The 22,716-nt window shown below is 35.5% G+C and overlaps 1 protein-coding gene across 2 annotated transcripts in view; it reads right to left on the bottom strand.

Moving 5' to 3' along the window:
- PRKG1 (protein kinase cGMP-dependent 1) overlaps positions 1–22,716 on the bottom strand; it is a 1,231,494-nt gene that overhangs the window by 200,489 nt on the left and 1,008,289 nt on the right. For both annotated transcript variants that reach the window (XM_082423704.1, XM_082423703.1), the window contains exons 6-7: positions 19,295–19,372; positions 10,401–10,495 (exon numbers count right to left, since the gene is read on the bottom strand). In XM_082423704.1, the coding sequence (XP_082279830.1) occupies positions 10,401–10,495; positions 19,295–19,372 (173 nt within the window). The remainder of the gene's footprint in view (positions 1–10,400; positions 10,496–19,294; positions 19,373–22,716) is intronic.

Genomic DNA, 22,716 nt, shown 5'->3' with positions numbered 1-22,716 from the left:
GAAATCAGTCTTATTTACCTTTAAACACCTCAGCATCAAACAGTAAACAATACATTTTTGATAAGAGTGACTAGACAAATTTAAGAGAGCAACATTAAAGTGCATGCTGTTTAAATTTAAAATCTTGTAGCATAACGTACTGTAGTTACATATAGGCATACTGGTTTAACTGTCTTAATAAATAGTTTACATTTCCTAATGTGGAATGTGAGGATCACTGCTGCTTCAGATGACTTTAAGCAGTACATTAATAAACACTTTATGTAAAATATACACTTTATTTTGTATATTATTTCTTTACTTAGTATTAAACTTATTTACCTAGATGTATAAATCCATACTTTCAATGACTATCGTTCAGAAAAGGCTGAAGTAGGGAATTAAGTCAACAGCTTGGAAACACCCATTTCCTCTTGGAGAAGGCAAGGGTCTTTCCTCTTCCCTAGGTAAAATCTGACCTGCTTTCTGTCACTATAGATCAGTTGGCATTTTCTAGATTTTATATAAATGGAAGCACACAGTATGTACTCTTTTTTTAACTGGTTTATTTCACTCATCACAATTACTCTGATATGCTTCTATGTTGTTGAATGTCAATACTTCACTGTTTTTATTGCTCAAAAGTACTTCAGTGTATGAGACTATACCATGATTTGTTTATCCATTCATCTGTTGACACACATTTGGGTTGTTTCAAGTTTGGGGATATTACAAATAAAGCTGTCATGAACATTTGTGGACAAGTCTTTTCATGGACATAAGCTTTCAGGTTTCATATAAATAGCTAGGAATGGGATGGATGAATAATGTGGCACATAATACGTTTAACTTTTTAAGAAGCTGCGAAAATGTTTTCAAAAATGTTGGTTCCATTTTCGTCACTGCCCTCCCAGCAGTATACGAAAGTTCTACTTGTTCCACATCCTCTCCACCATCTTCTAAATTTTAGCCATTCCAATGTACATTGTGGTTTTAATTTGCATTATCTTAATGACAAATCGTGGTGAGCAAATGTTCATGTGCTTATTTGTGGTCAGTTTCTCTTTATTGATGAAATGTCTGTCCAAATCATTTGCCTATTTAAAAATTGGGTTGTTTCCTAATTACTGAGATTTGAGATTTCTTTATATAGTCTGCAATCAAGCCTTTTTCGTATATATGATTTTGCAAATATTTTCTCTCAGTCTGTGAAGAAAACATTTTATTTTCCTACTCCTGATAGTGTTTTTAAAAGAACAGAATTTTATAATTTTAATGAAGTATATTTTTTTCTTTTATGGATTACGTTTAGGTAGTGTGTATATGTGTACGTGTGTGTGTGTGTATATATATATATATATTCTTGCCTAACCAAAGTTCACAAAATTTATCTCCTACATTTTTTTTCTAAAGATTTTACAGTTACGGTTTCACATTGAGGTCTATGATACATTTTAAGTTAATTTTTGTATATGGTGCAAGGTATAGAGCCAAGTTTTTAAAAAAATTTAACGGATGTTTAGTTGTTTCAACACCATTTATGGAAAATGGTGAATGGCTGACCTTTCTTAACTGAACTGTCTTTGAACTGCCGTTGAGAATCAATTGACAAATGCTATGGACTGAACTGTGTGCCCCACTACCACCGATTCATATGATGAAGCCCTAATCCCCAGTACGATGGTATTTAGAGATGGAGCCTTTGGGAGATACCTAGGTTTAGATGAGGTCATAAGGGTGGGGCACTCATGATGGAATTAGTGCCCTTATAAGAAGTGACACCAGAAAGCTTGCACTCTCTCTCTCCATGTGCTCATGCTGAGGAATGGCTCATGCTGGCCATGTGAGCACATAGCAAGAAGGCAGCCATCTGCAAGCCATGAAGTGAGTCCTCACCAGAACCCAACCATGTAGGCACCCTGATCTCAGACTTCCAACCTCCAGAACTGTGAGAAAATAAGCTTCTGTTGTTGAAGCCACCCACTGTATGATATTTTGTTATGGCAGCCCAAGCTGACTAAGCCAGCAATATATGTGTGGTTGATTTTGGAACTCTTTATTCTGTTCCATAGATCCGTTTGCCTATCTTGACATCAATACCACACTGCCTTAAGTATTGTGGTTTTAAAATAAGTCTCAAAGTCTAGTAGGTTTAATCTTTTAAATTTCTTTTTTTCAAAAGTCTTTTGACTACTGTAGGTCCCTTAAATTTCCATATGAATTTTAAAATCAATTTCTACAAAAAAGCTTGCTGGGATTTTGACTGGGATTTCACTGGATGTGTAGATCAATCGAGGAGAACAATATTGAGTCTTATGACACATGAAAATGTTGTAACAAATACAGTATATCTCAACATTTCTCTTGGAAATGTTTTATAGTTTTCAGTACACAGGTTTTATACATCTTTTGTCAAATTTATCTCCAATTACTTCATAATTTTAAAGCTATTATAAATGGTACTTTTTCAATTTTTGATTGTTTGTTGCTTGATTAAATTATGGATACCTATATGATTATTTATTGACGTATTTGAACATGGCCCTGGGAAGGGGTGGTGAACTTGAAGCCCCTTAAATACTACTTGAAATGTCCTGGAACATGGGGTGAGACAACTATCACATAGCATATTTTCTGAAAGATCTTCCACTCCCATTTCATTGTATGAATGAGGAATGAGAACAATGTGAAGCCAAATACAGCTGGAAATGCTTGTTTCATGTGGATACAGTCTCAATCAGAATACATTAGTAAATGTTCCTTCAAAGATAATTTTTGGCAAGAATATTCAGATGGTTTTAAAACATTTTTTCAGTCATCACAAGTGATTAGTGTAATGACAATGAATCTAATTAAAATCTTTGTTGCCTGTCCAAAGTATGCTTGATAACAAGTCATTTTTCTTCTGTACTGTATGAAGGAAAAATTAAGAAGCAATCATTTAGACTCAGAAAGAATAAAAATGACAGACACAAAATACCAGCCAAGTTCATTAACAAGGAAATTAGCTTCAAATTAAATATTTTTATATCTGTTTTTGAAGAGATTTTCAAATTTACATTATATTTTCTTATCTTATGGCACCTGAAGGAAATTATCTGTCTGAATGACATGTTGGAGAATAACAATGAGGGACTGAATTGTTTTGTAAGTAGCTCAATTTCCACCACTGAAATGATCTTGTATTTAAGACAGCAGGGAAAAAGAAAATATTTTATGGAAAAATACTAAGACTCTGTGATGTTCCCTAACCATCTACAAAAATCTGATCCCTTTTATATAAACAGTCATTCAGGTAAGCAGGCCCAAAGCCTTCCTCCAGAAGAGAAGTCCTCTCTTATAAATCCTCTTGAATTTAACAGATTTTTTAAAAAAACAACCAATTTCCTAATGTATTTAAAACTAATGTATCTTGGGTTACTGATCAGTTACTGACAATTATAAAAGTTAAATCAACTTCTAGTGATATATCTGAGTCTACAGTGCACACTAAAGCATTAACAAGATTATCTAGTAAATTCAAACAACAACAAAAATTGTTTTCTACAGCTAACTTTATATTCCAGGTAAAGCTATTCTTTGGAGAAGTCCAGAGAGCACGTGCTCAAATTTTGGTGATTAAATTCATTTTGTGTGTGTGTGTGTGTGTGCATGTGTGTGTGTGTAGGCTAGGCCAAAGGTGTTCTCATACTACTATCTGTAATTCAGGATGTGTGTGTGGGAGGGGGTTGTGAATATGTGGAGTGGGGGAGGGATGTGTAATTATATTTTGTATGCAATATAGCTTCTTCAAAACAAAGATATGATTTCCATAAATGTTCTGATGAGTTCCTTGACATCAGAGCTCAATGAGGTATTGTATCCTGGACATCTTTATGTTAAGATAGGAGAGAATATGTCCATATCATAAGTGCCTACAGAACAACAGGTCAGCTTCTACATGCCTACACATTTGGGTTCTGTGCTGTGCTGGACTCCCAGGTTCCCACATCCCACTTGGGGCTTGTTGTGAGTTTAGTTATTCATCCATGCCAGGAGGAACTGTAATCATAAAAGATGATTCAATTGTCAAATGCCTAATAGCAAAATACATCATGGGGATTATGATGACATAAAAAAAATCTTAGTATAACTAGAATACAGATCACGAAGCAGGCACATGGGTGATGAGACTGCAGTAGTAATATGGGAACAGGTCTCACAACAAGGAGTGCCACAGACAGCCTTTGAAAAGGAAAATGATCTGAGGTTGGTTGTTTCAGAGAGAGTTATGGATTGAATTGTGTCTCCCCTCAAAAGCTATGTCAACATCCTAAGCCCCCAGACCCGTGAACGTGACCTTTTTGGAAATGGGGTCTTTGCAGACATAATTGATTTAAGATGCTGTTATACTGGAATAGGGTAGGCCCTAAATGCAATGACTGGTATCCTTATTAGGAGAGAGAGATTTTGATACAGAGACACAAACAAAGGGGAGAGAGCCATGTGAAGAAGGAGACAGAAATTGGAATGATGAAGCTACCAGCCAAACCTATCAAGGACTGTTGGCAGCCTCCAGAAGCCAGGAGAGAGACCTGGGACAGATTCTTCCCTAGAGCTTTCAGAGGACACATGGCCACGGTGACACCTTGAGTTTGAACTTCTAGTCTGCAGAATTATTTAACAATAATTTCTGTTGTTTTAAGACACTCAATTTGTGATAATTTATCATGGCCACCTAGAAACTAATACCGTGAACTTATCATAGTGTGTGGAATGGATGAGAGGTGAGAAAGACTGGACACAGAATGACCAATTAGAAGGACCAACAGCAAAATCCAGATGACAGAGCATTAATCAGAACTAATCAGAACAGTGGCAGTGAGAATGGCAAGACATAGGTGATGCTGAGAGTTATTTAGAAGGTAGAATCAATAGGATTAGTTATCAGCGATTAGGGAATTTTAGGAAAGAAAAGAGTCAGAGATAACTTCCAAATGTCTGGTTTGAGAAACATTTAGTGCGATAGGGATCACTTGAAAGGAAGACACTTGGTTGGGGGTAGAGAGAAAAATTAATTTAGCTTTGTCTTAGTGCCATTTGAAGTAACTAAGTGATGTCTAAGTGGACTTGCCTCACAGGAAACTGGGTCTGGAATTCAGGAAAAAGTTTTGGGATGACATATAGATACAATAATGATGCTATGACACTCCGTGATTCTCCCATAATATGTAGCACACTCTTTATTTTAATTTCCTGTTTATCTGTAAATCCTCAACAAGGAAGCAAGCTGAGACCAGAGAATTGAGGGAACTACTTCTTTTGATAACACTGCTCTCCTCAACAGGCCAACCTCAGATGTCCCTACTTGTCCCATCTTATGGATGAAGGAGTGATACTAATAAAGCAATTCTGGCTCTTCCCAGTCAGTTGTGTAAAAAGAAGCTGGCCCTAAGTACTGACAGATTTTGGGCTTTGGACCTTAGCCACAAATCCAGGACAACAGGGAAAAAATCCCACTAGGCATTCTGTTACATTTTACATAGATAATCCATTATAATCCTCATAAGAATAATCTTCACTAAAACCATATTAATTATAATCCTCACTACAAAAGACAAAGAAACAGAAGAAGAAAAACCCTAAAAGTCTCAGGTGCAGGAAATAGAGAGGAGTCCTAAGGTTAGAGAAATGAGCTGGAGCTTGGCAGGAGAGCTCATGAAGGGCGGGTGAAGAAGTCCTGCTATGACCCTATCAAGACAGCAGCTGGCCTGTCCCTAGGTTCTTCAGAACCTTTTTTTTTTTTTTTTTACGTAGGGGCAGGACAGGAATAAAGACACAGATGTAGAGAATGGACTTGAGGACATGGGGAGGGGGAAGGGTAAGCTGGGACGAAGTGAGAGAGTGGCATGGACATATATACACTACCAAATGTAAAGCAGATAGCTAGTGGGAAGCAGCCGCATAGCACAGGGAGATCAGCTCGGTGCTTTGTGACCACCTAGAGGGGTGGGATAGGAAGGGTGGGAGGGAGACACAAGAGGAAGGGGATATGGGGATGTACATATATGTATAGCTGATTCACTTTGTTATAAAGCAGAAACTAACACACCATTGTAAAGCATTTATACTCCAATAAAGATGTTAAAAAAAATAAAGAAAGCAGCTGGGACAGAGCCGTTTATAAGTCCTAGAGTATTTCTTCACACAAAACACAAGCTTTAGAAATAACTCTCTATGTTGTCCCAGGTAAGCATCAAAGAGGTTTTCCCTGAGAGAAACAGAAACCCAAGCCTTGCAACTGAGAGATCTGAATTCTTGCTTTCCTACCTTTATGGTACAGGGACAGGATGGTGATAGTGGGAGGGAGAGAAAGTACTTGGGGAGGATACGAAAGAGGCTTGAATCGTATCTGTAATATTTCATTTCCAAATAAATAAATGAGTATTAATAAGATTCAAATATTGCAAAATATTAAAATGCTGTATCCAGTATTTGTTATATTTTATGTGCTATCATTTTACTAATTAAAAAAAATAAACAGGTTAAAAAATGTTAATTAACTTGCCCAGATCACAGCCCGTGAGAGGAGAAACTATGGAAATACAGACTTCTAATACCAAAGTCTGTCAAACTGACTTGGCTTATTCATTTTTGCATTAACAAGGAAGGGCCTAACATGTGGCCAAGGTGTTCAGAATGAGAGACAACAGCTGGGATAGTTTCTGGAGAGAGGGGCCCTGCTGACAGAGGTCTGCTATCAAATGCCACCATTTAACAGGGTGGCCCAGGGCTGCATTTGGACCTAAGGAAACTTAGAGATCATCTACTTCAACTGGTTCAGTTTACAAATTCAGAAACAGGCCCAGAGAGATTAACTGGCTGGCTTAGTGAGTGGATGATTCAAAATCTAACGCTATGTCAATTATACCAGGTGTTCTAAACTGTAGTCAAGAAGTAGCAGAACAGTCTTGGGAATGGGGATGATGATGATGATAAATAAAAATAAACATGATGGTGGTGGTGATGATAGCAGCTAACATTTTTGAGCGCTCATCTAAATTCTAGGTACTCACCAGAATGCTTTATAAGTATCCCCCTGATTATTCCTCACAACAACCCAGAAAGTTAGGTACAATCATCATCTCCATTCAGATCAAAGGAGAGCCTCTCAGGGGCTCATAATCTGTAAATTACAGAGTAGATCCCAACCTAGGCAGTCTGACTTCTGTGCTGGAACTCTTAACCATATGCTGTGCTAAAGACTCAAACATTAGGGGAAGGGAGAGGGAGCAATGGGAGCTCAATCCCATCTCTCTCAGGTTCAACTTGGGCTTATCTATTTCCCATTACTACAGATGCGAGGTGTGTATTTGGCTTAGAATTTGACATTATCTGATGCCAATATGAATTCTACATGGTTTCAAGTCAGGTAGAGATCTTGAAGCAATGGTATGTTAGAGTGTAGATGGATTGACTCATGAATTATTGGATTAAACCTCAAGTAAATTCCCCTAAACACAACTTTAGTTTTCATGTATATGAAGGAGTACTTCTGAAAAGAGTAAAACATTTTGCCCTCTCTCTGGTGTGGAAAAACCATTATCACAGAAAAAACAATAACACTTAAGCCAACATTACTGAATAATTCATTTCATGTCAACCAAAAAAAGTGAAAGCAATAAATAAACCAAATTTTTCTAGTAATGAGATGCTATTGGTTAGTGAATGTTAATAATATAGATTATAGGATAGTTAGATTTATGACTACGGTCTCCTTCCAACAAGGAAATGAATCTTGTTAATTCTAGAGGCAGAACTACATAATGGAGTTCTGGAGTTTGGTTACTGAGGTCACATTTCAGCTCTGTCATTCAATTATATACTGTGTGTGTTTAATCAATACTAGTATTAGGCACCCTCAAACTTTAAAAGAATGGTCAAGGATTGATTTCAATATTATCAATTTGTCAATATTTTAATGATCTGCTGAACATCCTCAGGGAAATAAAACAAAAATTCCCAGTACATATAAATTTTATTTGTGAGAAAACAACAATCTGAAATGCTGTGTTATGTCCACACAGAGAATGCTGACTATACAATTTGTCTTCCAAGGATTAAAAATCATAAGGTTTCCAAAGAAGCATAGCTATTACTCACAAGGATATATATGGTTGCTCAAAAGACTTTATATCCTAAAGTTACATACATTTTTAAGTTATTTGTAGGGAAACAAGTGAAACAAATCAATCTGATTTGTGAAAAGTCAGAATTTCTTGTGTGAAACATTGAAATTCAAAGAAAAGATCAAAAAAAGAACATAGAGACACACAGTGAAAAACAGGTTAGTGACTAGAATATCAAAACATTAAAATGTCAAAAAATAATCAAAACAAGCAAATAACAAGGTTAAAACTAACAGGCTGCCTTTGTTGGAATCTAGTTACAGAGTTTTAAAGAGGCATATCTATTGATATAAATCACAAAATGGCAACTCACAGGTCAAATCGTTTGCAGAAATGTTTGCTAGCAGAGCTTTTTTTTTTTAAAATCAAGTTACAAAATCACATATTTTTTCCAGAACCCAGTTTTTTCTGTGTTTCTTAAAAGAAAAAAACCAGCATAGCAATGAGCTGCAGCTCAGTAATTGATCTCCTCAATTGTATAAGTCTTTCTAGTTTGCCACCAGTTTTACTCATCTTATTTTTACTCATTGACATTGGGTTGGCCAAGAAGTTCGTTCGGGTTTTTCTGTAACGTTATGGAAAAACCTGAACATTTTGGCCAATGCACTACATTACCAGCCTGCCCCCTGTAGTCAAGCGAGTTCATAAGCCCTTATGCAGCATCAAACTAACTCAAGTCATGAAAGTGATCAAGTGCAGAAAGGACTGCAAGACTGGGGATCATCAGGGAGCTTCATTTGTTCAATCACTCATTTGTTCATTCAACAAATACACGCTGATTTCAAAAGTGCCAGATACTGAGCTCAAATCAGCATATAAGTATTTGGGAATTCTTTGCATCAAGATAATAGGCAGTCATAGATCTGGATGTGTACCAAGATGTATGTGATAGAGCTGAGGACAAAACAATGGTGAATTTTAGGAAATGAAATAAGAAATTCTAAAAAGTTCTAACAATTCGCTAATAATTGCAAGGGTCTCAAAGGACGGGGATTCTAAAGAAGGAAGGGGTGGTCAAGAGTGTAAAACTATGGCTGAGCAGTGATGTTAAATGAAGACAGAAAAGAAAGACAATGTTATGATGTAAGTAGCAAATCCCTGGTGACGTTTAAGAGGGCACACATAGAGTAGGCTGTTAAAGCCGGGTTGAGTGGTGAGAAGATAAGCATAAAGGGCATGAGAAAGAGGAATGGAGGTAGGTTGGGGGGGTAGGTATGATGGAAAATGGTGAGGGTGGGGTGAAGAGAAGGCCAGTGAAGAGGACTGAACATGTGCAAAAGAGAGATTTGGCACCAGACAGTTCACAAGAATAACCATATGCTAGAATGAATTCAATCTAGACGTAATACCATTAACTTAAATTTTGATATCAGAGCAACATTTAGAAACTTTTCTGTAAACCATATCCCCAAGTTCACTTCCTGAGACACATTCTGGGAAGGTGTTTTCACTCTAAACCTTTCTTTAGTTAGCACCAAAATTCACTGACAATAAGCTACACAAGAAAATCTGTCAATTCTCAATTATGTTTTATTTTCTGGTGTTCCACTTGTGATCTCAATCAGAAATGACTGAAATGTTTCTGGTTCTTTGGCTCTGCTGGAAATGACATTTTCCACAGAGACATCTAATCTTGGACCAATGAAATCAGGTGATATTATTTTCCAGAATCCTCTACATATATAATAATCAAGAGAAAGACAGATTAAAGTACAAATGGTATGTAAAATGCCTTTTGAGCCCATCCACAGTGAATCTGGATGTGATTTACCTTCACTTGCACCTCCTCTTCCACCTCCACTACTGTAGCTAGTGATGAAAACCACCACCCAGAGGTGAATCCCAGAAAGGCTTCATTGCCTTTTGATGTATTGTTTGTACAATCAGGTTTAGAGATGTCAAAATTCTCAACCAATCATCTTCCTATGATTCCGAGTAAAACTGTCGTACAAAATAAGTTTAGCAGAGACTTCTCCCTCTCTTTTAGAGTCTTTATAGAGATTATAATTAAGGAGAATTTTTCCTATTGATATAAAATTATATAAAATGATTGATTACAGATGTTAACCGCTCAATTCCACAGCCTACCCAAATAGATTCTAAGTCCAGCTGGAAATAAATAAAATTGACCGTCAAGGGTCTGTGTCGGACAGTAGAATAAGCACTAAACACCCTATTGTGCTAGAAGCTCAATATGTAAGACAAATTTATGTAGCATTCAACCAAAATCTTTGTGACATGTGATCTACTTACCCCTGCAAGGCTTTCTCTCCAAACCAATCTCCTTTTCCTAAGGTTCTAAGAAAGACTGGGTCTTCACTTGGCGAGTCTTCACGAGTGACATTTACCTAGAAAGAGAAACAATGAAAGCCTGTATCCACTGCGTACACACTGGATGATCAAATAAACACTGGTTAATGATGTTCGTTCCATTTCTTATTTCTTCTTTTTTTTAAACTTATTTTCATGAAGAGAAAAAGTACATTACCACTAAAGGGGCCAAAGAATAATATCGTGACTTCACATGCACCCCAAGAAGTAATCTCCATGTATTTTGTTATACTTTCAAGTTATTGTCCAGAAATAATAAATTATTCAGAAATTTGAATTTCACTCAAATCTTCAACTCTATTCCCACTTCCAATTTTCTATGAGGCAATCACTATGATGGATTTAGTGAGTGTTCCTCCAGCCTTTATGTTTATATGCATGTGTTTTTAAAATATATGAATAGCATAATACAGTATGAATCATTCTGCGACTTACATTTTTTCTCTTAACATTATTTTAATTATTTATTCCATACTATTATATATAAATCTAGTTCATTCATTTTAATGTTTTAGTGTCTTCTTCCATCCTATATTTACCTATCAATTTCCTTGCAGATGGACGTTTATATTGTCTCCATTTTTTGGCTTCGCTTAATTTAACATCTTTCTATACACCTCTCTACATGTACATCCCAGTTTTCCTAGGACATGCCTATCTCTTTGCCAAGAAGAATCCAGCCTTCATTCAAAGGCCAGTCACATTTCCATGAAGACTTCCTGCACGTCTCTACCTGACTATTGTCTTCATGAGCCACATGTTTCATTCAGCAGGATTTCTGTTTTTGAAGATATATAAATTACATGTGTGTCTTTATTTTACCATAATGAATAGTATGCTCTTCAAATAAATGGGCATTTCTTTGATATTCTCTGTAATTTATAGTAAGTACTCAATAAAGAGTAGTAAATTGCATGAACAGAAAAGCTTCATTACCAACAAGATATCTCCACCCATATAGGGCTTGGGAGTTGGGTGACAGTCCATTGAAAGCAAGTAATAATGTATTTGTTGAATGAATGAAGACATAAATGTAGTAAATTGTACCTTTGTGTTAATTCACTTCCCCCTAAAGCTCTGCAAATATAATACTGGCTACGTGTCATCTAAAAAGTTTAAATAGTTAAAATTCACCTACATGGAAAATGTAATGAAGTAGAAAAACTAATTTCTTGAGACAATGCCAGACACTTAAACACATTTAAAAATACTATGCTTCAGGTTTCTGAATTTAGAGACTGGATGTCAAAAACCAGAATTTTTATAAGTATTAAAAAGGTCTATGCAAGGTGGAGGGAATTCAATTATTACTCTCCACTGACCCATTTGATTACTCCTCCGCATGGTGATTCAAAAGCATGGAAATGAAGTTTTTAACCCTTAACCACTGAGCTATATCAGAGAGATACTCATTTGCATACTGATGAGGCTTTTACAGATGTGAATGGAAATACACTAGCCCAGTGATTCTCAAACTGTGTGTGTGTGTGTGTGTGTGTGTGTGTGTGTGTGTGTGTGTGTGTGTGGTGGGGAAAGGGGGACTGCGGTCTTGTTTAAAATAAAGGTTACTGAACTCTTATTCCTGAGGTTTTGATTGAATGGGTTTTGGAAATCTGCATTTCAAAAGACTAATGTGGGTGATTTAGATGCAAATGTTCTACAGACCAACCTTTGACAAACACTGATACACTGTTTCATTTCTGAACCTCAGTTTTCTTATCTGCACAATGAGACCAACTCAACAAAATTGCTTCTGTCAGTCCTCCTGGCTGTTAAAAAAAAGTCATGGATTAAGGTGTAATATACTATAAGTTAAGCTCATTAATTCAAATTAGATATAAGGTTACGTATAACTGTACATTTGCCATTTGGGTAACAAAAAGGATTATAAACTCAAAATGGCAGATTTACGCAAGCCATGGAGAAATTTTGGTGGGTTTTGAAATGTTCTTAAAAAATATGTTACTGAAATGCAGTAAGAGACATAAAAAACGGGTCACCTATGGAATAAATCACTTTCTGCTTATATGATAAATATGAGGAAAAATCTATCTCCTGTAGTTCATATATGTGAAAAAACAAGCAGCTCAAAGAGCAAGAATAAAAGTTCTCCTTTAAAGTTGTAGTTTCCACAGTTTTTCTTTATATATATAATGAATCATTCTAAATACGCACAGACATCAGTCATGGACATTTGCATCTTTAATTCTAAAAAAAAAATTCAAGGTAGAAAAAGTTATATATGCAGATATAGCTTCTCTAACCTTGACCTGTATACATAGTCTTTTCACCTAAACCATAAAGTACTTTATGATCCACAATGCTGTGCAAGGGAACTAGCTATGGAGACTTAAAGGTAATATTTAGTCTATTTGAACCCATTACCCCACCACCTTGCCCGAAAAATGGGAGGGATATCTCATATGGATGTACTTGTGGGCTGTGTGTGAATTAAATGAGAACATCAATGAAAAGCATCCTCTTAATTTTGAGTGCCCCCCAAACTTGGTTCTTTTTTCCTTATTTTCCCCTTTGTTCCATTTCTCTCACTTCCTACTTCAGAAATTCCATGCATTTGATTGCAATTATCCCAAATCTCTACCATTGCTCTTGTTGCCATAAAATGCTATTTAGAGCTTTAACTACTTTTAGTTCCAGGTAGATAAAAGAGAAGGTGTTTATTTTTATAATCCTTTTACTTGTCTTTATATTAATTTTTCTATAAGATATATGCATGGTATTGTAATTTTAAGATTTGGAACTATTTTTTAAATTTTATATATATATATATATATATAATTTTTAAAATTAAGAATCAAAATAGAAATTAGATATTTTAAATGGGACACATAAAATTTATCTTTAATACCAAAATCTTCAATAAACAATATCAATGTGCTCAACCAACATGTTTAACCAAAAACAACTCAAAAACAAAATAAAATGTTTTAGTATAGATTCAACAGGTTTTATAAGCAAAGCAATGTTTGTTGTAAAGAAACATGGAAAATCAGAGATTTGTGGGGCAGACCCAGCTGGAGAAAAGGGTTGTCAGGTAAGCATTTTCCTACCTGTGTAGTTAACAGATTATAAAAATGAGGAGTTCCCAAATCAAAGCATCTCCCTTTTCAAACAATGTTCTACACACATTGCTCAAAAATTGGTCCTGTTATTCCAAAAACAAAAAACAAAAAAATGTTCCCTAATGTAGAAAAACACTTTTAGGAGCTGTATCTGATAATTTGGGTCATGTACAGGTAAAGAATATTTTTCTGAGCTTGACGTTTGCCTGCATTCCTTTAGTCATTAGTTAAATTCAGTGTGGCTCAGACCTATGACTCCCCTGAGTCTGGTTTGACAACTGAACCTTTTGTGCAACACAGGAATGAATTAGAATCTCTTTCACCATGTGTCCACTACCGTCCCCCAAAACATCTTTGGTGAATCTTATGTTCATGATTCTCTTTCTGGTACTTCTACTTTAATGAGTGCGTGTACATGCACTCACATGCACCTCATTCCATGCATAAATACCATATATTTTCCTGGTTTTAAACTTTATATAAATAATATCATGCCACACATATCCTTCAACTTGTTTCTTTTGATCAGCATTGTACTTGAAATTTATCCAGTTCATCCATGTTAATATATGTAGCTGTAGTTCATTTCCTGTTTGTATACTATGCCATTATATGAATATTATATAGTTCATTGATTCTTCTCTATATGTAAATGTGGGCTTCCTCCAGGTTTATTGTTGTTATATATTAGTCTGTTGTGCTATTAACAACATTACTTATGAACATTTTTGCATGTTTTGTGGTGTCCATGGATAAGTGTTTCACTAGGACCAAAACTCACGAATGAAAACCAAGGTTATAAAGTATATGCATCTTCAATTTTACTAGGTATTGACTCAGTCTTGGTACAAAGATGTCACACCAAGTTATATTTCTACCATCGGTGGATGAAAGTTCATATTGTACTATATTGTCATCAACACTTGATATTGTCAGACTTTGATTTTTTGCCAAAAAGGTCAATATTATATGGCATTTCTCTGATTATTAATAAAAGTAGGGTATTTTTCATATTATTTTATGGGCCAGTTGTATTTCTTTTTTGTGATTTTTTTGCCTATTTTTCTATTGAATTAATTGTCATTTTTTTTATTGATTCACAAGACAGTAGTTTAGCTTTTCACTTTATTTATGTCTTGCCAAAGCTATTAATTTCAATGTAATCATATTTAACCACAGTATCCCTTATTGTTTGTACTTTAGAATTCTCATTTAATAAATTTTTTCCTATCCCAACATGACAGAAGTATTCTCCTAATTGTCTTTTGATTTTTTTTTCTAATTTTTTCTTTTGCATTTAGGTCTGGAATTGACCTTATTTGTACAGTGTGAGGTCAGGATCCAATTTCATATATCTACCTATGGATAACTAATTGTTTTGGAATATGTATTGCCCATGCTCTCCTAACTCAAGTTTCCATAGATCTTGAACCTTTATTTGAGCTCACTGTTCTCTTATTCTGATATATTTATCTAGTTCTTAGTAGAATTAAGACATTTTCTTCTATACCTTATAATAAGTCTTTATATCTACTGAAGTAATTCTCCCCAATATATTCTTCTTCCTTTCAAATGTTTTAGCCATTTTTGTCTTTTGCTCTTCATTCTAGTGTCCTTTTTTCTTTTCACTTAAAAATTTCTTATTCTTATACAATTTTTGAAGGTTACTTTCCATTTACAGTTATTACAAAATACTGGCTATATTCCCTGTGCTGTACGATACATCCTTCAGCCTATCTTACCCCCAATGCTTTGTACCTCCCACTCCCCCACACCTACATTGCCCACCCTCCACTTGTAACTACTAGTTTGTTCTCTATATCTGTGAGTCGTCTTCTTTTTTGTTATATTCACTACTTTATTGTATTTTTTAGATTCCACATATGATATCTTACAGTATTTATCTTTCTCTGTTCTGCTTATGGCAAAATTTTGTTCTTTTTCATGGCTGAGTGGTATTCCATTGTGTGTGTGTGTGTGTGTGTGTGTGTGTGTGTGCGCGCATGTGTGTGTATACATAAATATATATATACACACACAATACATCTTCTTTATCCATTCATCTGTTGATGAACACTTAGGTTGTTTACATGTCTTGGCAATTATAAGTAATTCTGCTATGAACATTGGGGTGCATGTATCTTTTTGAATTAGTGTTTTGGTTTTTTTGGATATATACCCAGGAGTAGAATTGCTGTCATATGGTAGTTCTATTTTTAGTTTTCTGAACCTCCATACTGTTTTCCACAGTGGTTGCACCAATTCACACTCCAACCAATAGTGTACAAGGGCTCCCTTTTCTCCTTGCGAGCATTTGTTATTTGTAGACATTTTGATAATAGCCATTCTGACAGGATGTGGCTACTGAGAAGCTGAATATTTTGGTTAATTTAATTTAGTTAATTTTAATTTAGTGACTTGAGACTAATGGCTACCACGTTAGGTTGTGAAGATATAGAATAGTTCCATCAACAGAGGAAAAAGTACTGAACAATGCTGATCCAGCTAAGCTTATATTAATTTTAATAGTTTATCTGTCTACATAAAAAACTCAAACTAAAATTATACCACCTGTAAATAATTACTGTTTATTTCTTCATTTCCAAACATTATATCTTTTTCTTGACTTACTGCAATGGTTGGGGTGTTTAGTTACACGGTGAACAGAAGTGGGGATAATGTGCATGTTCGTTCTTGAAATGAAATGATTCATGTTTCACTCTGATATTATATATTTTATATATATATATATATACACATATATATGTATGTCACACACAAACAAAATTTCCATAAGAGCATACTTCCCATATTCAGCAACACTGAATATTGTGTTAAGCCCATTTGTTTAACCAACATGCTTAAGCCCTTGTTAATTCTAAGCAAAGCCATGTGGTTTTAAGTGGCATTTAATGAACAAGAATTTTTGAAATACTTTTTTCTAATGGTAGCATACAAGATAAGTTAAATAGAATCAGAAAATCAAAATGCTTTTGAATTATTATTGAAACTCTGAAATTGTATCGACCAATCCTGTTCAATTTTGGTTCCACTTATTTATGGAGAGTTTTTTTTTTTTTTGATGCAACACAACTAGAGGGACATAGGCATAAAGTTTTATCAGAGGTATTTTTTATGCTCAATTATGAATCCTTGAGTGCATATGGTTCACTGTTGGGGGGGACAAGTCAGGTTTCCAGGCAAGTGGAACGGACTGATTAAAGTATAAAGAACTAACTCAGCTTCTACCTGAGGCAGAACCAGGTACTCTAGACATCACTGAAGCATCTGCCCAAGTTTTAGAAAAATCAGTTTGTATAGGTTTAATGGGGAAAAAAACAAATATTTCCAAGCTTATTTTATAATGTTTTTCTCTTTGTGTGAAAGTGCTTTATAGAAAAATAAAAACTGTTTTACTCTCAAATAAATGAACTTGAACAAGGGGAAATCCATTTGTAGTTGTACAGCCCCTGTTGTGTGTCTCTGTCTCACATTTTCTAAGGAAAAGCCAGGTTGGGGGTAACAAAGAAAATATCTTTGTCAGAGTTATCCTTTATAAATTCGTAAATGTACATGAAAACAAGGTGACATCTGTACACCTAGAACAACACACATAATTTTAGAATATTTCAATTCTACAACTTATTTGCCTGCTCACCTGAACCTACTCTCATTCTCTTATCATTTTCTATTGCTTCCTATTGGGACTGAAGTGTGTTCACCTTCTGCTTCTTAAAACTTAATGTAGTAACTCCAATACATTAATATTAGAATTCATATAATTAACATACTAAATAAATCATATATTATTATATAATTAGTATAATTAAGAATCATGGAAGCTAAGTTGTATGACCTGAAAAAGAAGGTTAAGAAAAATCTATGCCTGGTTTAAAAACAAAAATCTTGGATGTGTCCAAAAATTCCAATATATTCTTACTACTTCTCTCCCAGAATCCCTACAGTGGTCTGAAATACTGCCAAGGGAATCAGTTCCTCTGGTGTAATACCCATGCTATTTCTATGTATACATATTACAAAACTCATAAAATAGCACCACTAATGCACCTGTCTTCAGCTGAAACTAGTTACAAACCACAACTTCTTTTAGGCAGTGCTGGAATTTGCAGTAGTTTGGTAGTCACAAAAGCCTGTCAGAAATTTCATCTTAATGGATAAACATATCATTCCATGAGAGCAAAGAATTAGCAATATAATATAAAAAAATGAATCTAGGATTGCCAGGGCAAAAAGCCCCCCTGTGACCAATCAAATAATTTACATCCATGAGGATTTTCAGTTTTCCCTGATTCTTCCATCGATATTAAGAACAAAGCAATAAATGGTAAGCTCAAACAATTTATATATAAACCTCAAAATCTTAACATTTCTTATCCTCTAACATTGGAAAATACAAGATATAATTTTAGCCATAACTGTGGTCAGATGTCATTTCATGTTGCTTTTCAGGAAGCCAGTCCCTGACTTCTATTTCTATCCCAGGGTTTCTGATATCAGTCAAAAGAACAGGTATGAAAAAGTATAAATACTGTTTTCTTCCCTTTAGTGGGATATGCCACCGGTGTAAACATTGACATATGCACATTTAAAATTCACAATTAGTCCAAAGAGAATTCTCTAAAATGTGATCCAACAAAATCTATAATCTTTCAACATATCCTGTTCACTGTGGCTCTGTTAATCTCTCTTGCCTATTTTACATGAGCCATAAGGTCAGTCATATTTGTTAAATTAGAAGAAATAAATTTACTTATTTTTTAAAAGTGATAATTATAAAAGTGAAAACTGCCATATAAATACCCATGTACCTGCATTTCCTTCCCAGTGTTTTACTTTACTTAGTACTTATAACTTCTTTTTAAGGATCACTTACTGTAAAGCAAAATAAGTTCAAATCACATTGCACATAGTGAAATGACACTTAAATGCAATAATGATTTAGGACTTTACTGTTGAAAGGAATTTAAGGTATTTTTAGCAATATAATATTAAAGTATTAATCTACATGTCTTCATTTTCCAATTCTCTCAATTTCATATTTGGGTTTTTTAAATTATTATTTATAATATTAAACTTTTAAAAATTATGTAAGGAATAAATTATGATTTTTATTTATGTCCCTGTCTACCCTATATTTACCCCTTCCCCTATACTTAACCACTTCTAATAATTTCTTAGTATCCATTAAAGATTTCTTTATGAAGATACAATGAAACATGAATATATTTACTTCCTGATTGGCCTCAGAGTGTTAAATAACTTGCCTAGGGAGTACTAAAACTACTAAGTTTCATAGCTGGATTCAAACTTGGGCCATCTGATTTGAAAGTCCAGATATTTAATTATTACAATATTACTGCTCCTAATGACTGGATGGATTTTTTTTTTCCTGTTAAAGACTTTTTTAAGCAACCTTAGTCTTTTCTTTTTTAATTATTATGGAAAATTTTCCATTTATGCAGACATATCAGTGGCATCTAGCATCATGATTATTATACCATAGAACACAGGCTGTTTGCTGGTCTTCAAAGTTATACTTTTTCTTTCTTCTTCCGCATTTTCAGGAGATACATTCTCAAAGATTTCTTTATCAGTTTCAGAAAAGATAAAAACCTCAAACATCTCAACACCCTGCACATGTGCTCCTCCACGGGTTGCTGATGAACCCCAGGACCCCCTTGTGCATCTCTCTCTCATGCTACCAGGGCTTACCTTTCCTTTGCTGATGATAAAGAAGGTGTCCCCTCTTGCACCTTGCCTGATGATATATTCCCCATTTTCATAGTGGGTCTAAAAAACAGAAACAGGAACAGAAAAAAACATTAAGAAAGAAGTAATTTACTAAACAGCTCAACCTCTTCAAGTATTAGCTCCTAAGGGATGGAATCACCCTCATGGTGTTTTATCAGAGCTTAGAATCCATCATTATTTAAAAATGAATAATAGTCAGTGAACACAATAATTACAAAGAAATCTATCCCCCTCACTTTAAAAACTATTTTGTTAGTGCCATTTTTCTGGGTGATGATATTCATATCTTTAAATTCATTCATTTTAATAGTTGGATCAAAATATTCTTTTCTCCCATCAACTGAGCATGAAATAAAACACAACTGATCATTAAACGTGTCTTTCTGCATTATTTGTCATTCTCATTTGGTTTTAGTATTCCTGTAGTGACAGAAAAAAAAAAAAAAAAGGCTGAGGAAGTACTACGGCATGTAGCATTTTTAAAGATCTTCATTTTGAAACCAGGTTGACTTTTGGTGTGGGTTAGATGGCACTAGTTCCTTTTTAAGGCACTGCTTCAGGCTTTAATGCCCTGCTTCAGCAATTTAGGTTTGGCCTTTTCAAACAGAATGTCTTTATTTTATGTACTGAATTCTGGTCCAGCATCTGTGAGCTCATAAACCACCAAACAAGGGGCAAAGTAAGGCAAAGTAAAGCAAGAAGATTATCACAGTCAGTGTGTCAGTGTTCTGATTCGGGCACGGTGACTAGGTACGTTCCCAGGGTGAAGACTGCTCCTGCAATGAACAAAAGTAATTGCTATAAGGAGAGGTGGGAGAAAGCATATTGCTGGGTCAGGAGGTATAACAGAAAACTGAGAACTGTGCCATCTGGCCCTATCTTTCTCTGCAGTTTAGCAAGGGAGCCATGTTTTGGGAAAGAAAACATGACTCTGTACACTCCTTAGGAAACAGATTTCATGGTTTGCAAACAATACTCACCAGGCCAATGGCTGTGATTTGTCATTATACCTCAATACTCTTAATACTTTATTCACTCTTAAAATTACCTTTCATTAATATTTCATATTAAGAATAGCCATGATTTTCTGGGAATGTAAATTGATACAGCCACTATGGAGAACAGTATGGAGGTTCCTTAAAAAACTAAAAATAGAACTACCATATGACCCAGCAATCCCACTATTGGGCATATACCCTGAGAAAACCATAATTCAAAAAGAGACATGCACCACAATGTTCACTGCAGCACTACTTACAATAGCCAGGTCATGGAAGCAACCTAAGTGTCCATCGACAGGTGAATGGATAAAGAAGATGTGGCACATATATACAATGGAATATTACTCAGCCATAAAAAGAAATGAATTGAGTTATTTGTAGTGAGGTGGATGGACCTAGAGTCTGTCATACAGAGCGAAGTAAGTCAGAAAGAGAAAAACAAATACCATATGCTAACACACATATATGGAATCTAAAAAATAAATGGTTCTGATGAACCTAGGGGCAGGACAGGAATAAAGATACAGACATAGAGAATGGACTTGAGGACATGGGGAGAGGGAAGGGTAAGCTGGGGCAAAGCGAGAGAGTGGCATGGACTTATATATACTACCAAATGTAAAATAGATAGCTAGTAGGAAGCAGCCGCATAGCATAGGGAGATTAGCTCAGTGCTTTGTGACCACCTAGAGGGGTGGGATAGGGAGGGTGGGAGGGAGGCACAAGAGGGACGGGATATGGGGATATATGTATATATATAGCTGATTCACTTTGTTATAAAGCAGAAACTAACACACCATTGTAAAGCAATTATACTCCAATAAAGATGTTAAAAAAAAAGAATAGCCATGATTTTCTTAATATACCAAGAAAATTAACATACTATCTAATGTTACTTTTTTTTTTTTTACTCTAAAGTAATGTATTTTCCTAATAACAAGTTTTTTAAGTAAAAAAGTTCCTCATTTCCCTTCCCCAATCTCAACCATTAGATGGTAAATACAGTCTGGTGTGTATCTTTCAAGACTTTTTCCTGTGCTTTTAAACATATATATCTATGTGCATACAAACAATTATTTCTAAATAAAAATAAGATCAGGGGCTTCCCTGGTGGCGCAGTGGTTGGGAATCCGCCTGCCACTGTGGGGAACGCGGGTTCGATCCCTTGTCCGGGAGGATCCCACATGCCGCGGAACAACTGGGCCTGTGCCTCACGGCTACTGAGCCTGCGCTCTAGAGCCCGCGAGCCACAACTACTGAGCCCGTGTGCCACAGCTACTGAAGCCCACACGCCTGGAGCCCGTGCTCCGCAACAGGAGAGGCCACCACAATGAGAAGCCCATGCACCGCAACGAGGAGTGGTCCTCGCCCGCCACAGCTGGAGAGGGCCCGTGCGCAGCAACAAAGACCCAAGGCAGCCAAAAATAAATTTATATATAAAAAAATAAATAAAATAAAAAAATAAGATCAAATGATGCATATTCTTCAACCAACTTATTTAACAAAATATGTTTTCCATTTTCATATCTTGTTGCTTAGAAAGCAACAGTGGGAAGCAGGTGTGAAAAACAAAATCACAGTAGTCTATTTTCATATATTCATTCAAGAAACATTTCTGAGTGCCTCTGAGTCAGGCCTAGTTACAGGCACTGATGATACGAAGATGAAAAAGATAACAATCTCATGTTAGCACTGTCGCGTAGAGCCTTCTTTGATAGTGTTAATGTTGTAAAGCTGCACTGTCCGATATAGGACCCACTAGCCACATGTGGCTACCGAGCAGTTGAAATGTGGCCAGCGTGACTGAGAAACTGAATTTTTAAATGTATTTAATTTAAATTAATTTAAATTTTAATACACATGGCTAGTAGCTATTGTATTGGATAGCACAGGTAGTAGATAAAACTGACAAGAGAAGAGCTACAATCTATAGCACTAGGGGAGGTGGAAGGGTGGAGCGTCTTTCCCACTCGTGATGTTTTTCACTTTGTGTATGGAGCTCAATTAGTAAAACTCAGGACCTTTTTCTGCCCTTTTCCTCACTCTGCACCAGAGGAGACAGTGTAATTTATCTGACTGATAAATTTGGAAGTAATCTATATGCTCATCTCAGACTCTCATCACTTCCTGATGGGAGGTAGCTCCCCACAGAGGGCTGGCATTCTCTGCTGCTTGTCTAGGGGAAGAATCTTCTCCCTAGCATAGTGAAGCCTGCCCCTGTCTGGGCGTCTGTGACAGGACAAGTAAGTCGGCCCAAACAGCATCCAGTTTGGAAGGCTGTTTGTCTCTCACTCTTAAGCTACATTCTCTAGCCTAGAGTTTATTAGTGATAATAGTAATATTTTAGTCCCATTTATTTGCCTCCAGTTGAGAATGAATGCA

This window comes from Balaenoptera physalus (assembly GCF_965194825.1).
Source record: "Balaenoptera physalus genome assembly, chromosome: 14".
NCBI lineage: Eukaryota > Metazoa > Chordata > Mammalia > Artiodactyla > Balaenopteridae > Balaenoptera > Balaenoptera physalus.
The sequence above is the reverse complement of the archived record's forward strand: the minus strand, read 5'-3'. Positions and strand labels throughout refer to the sequence as shown.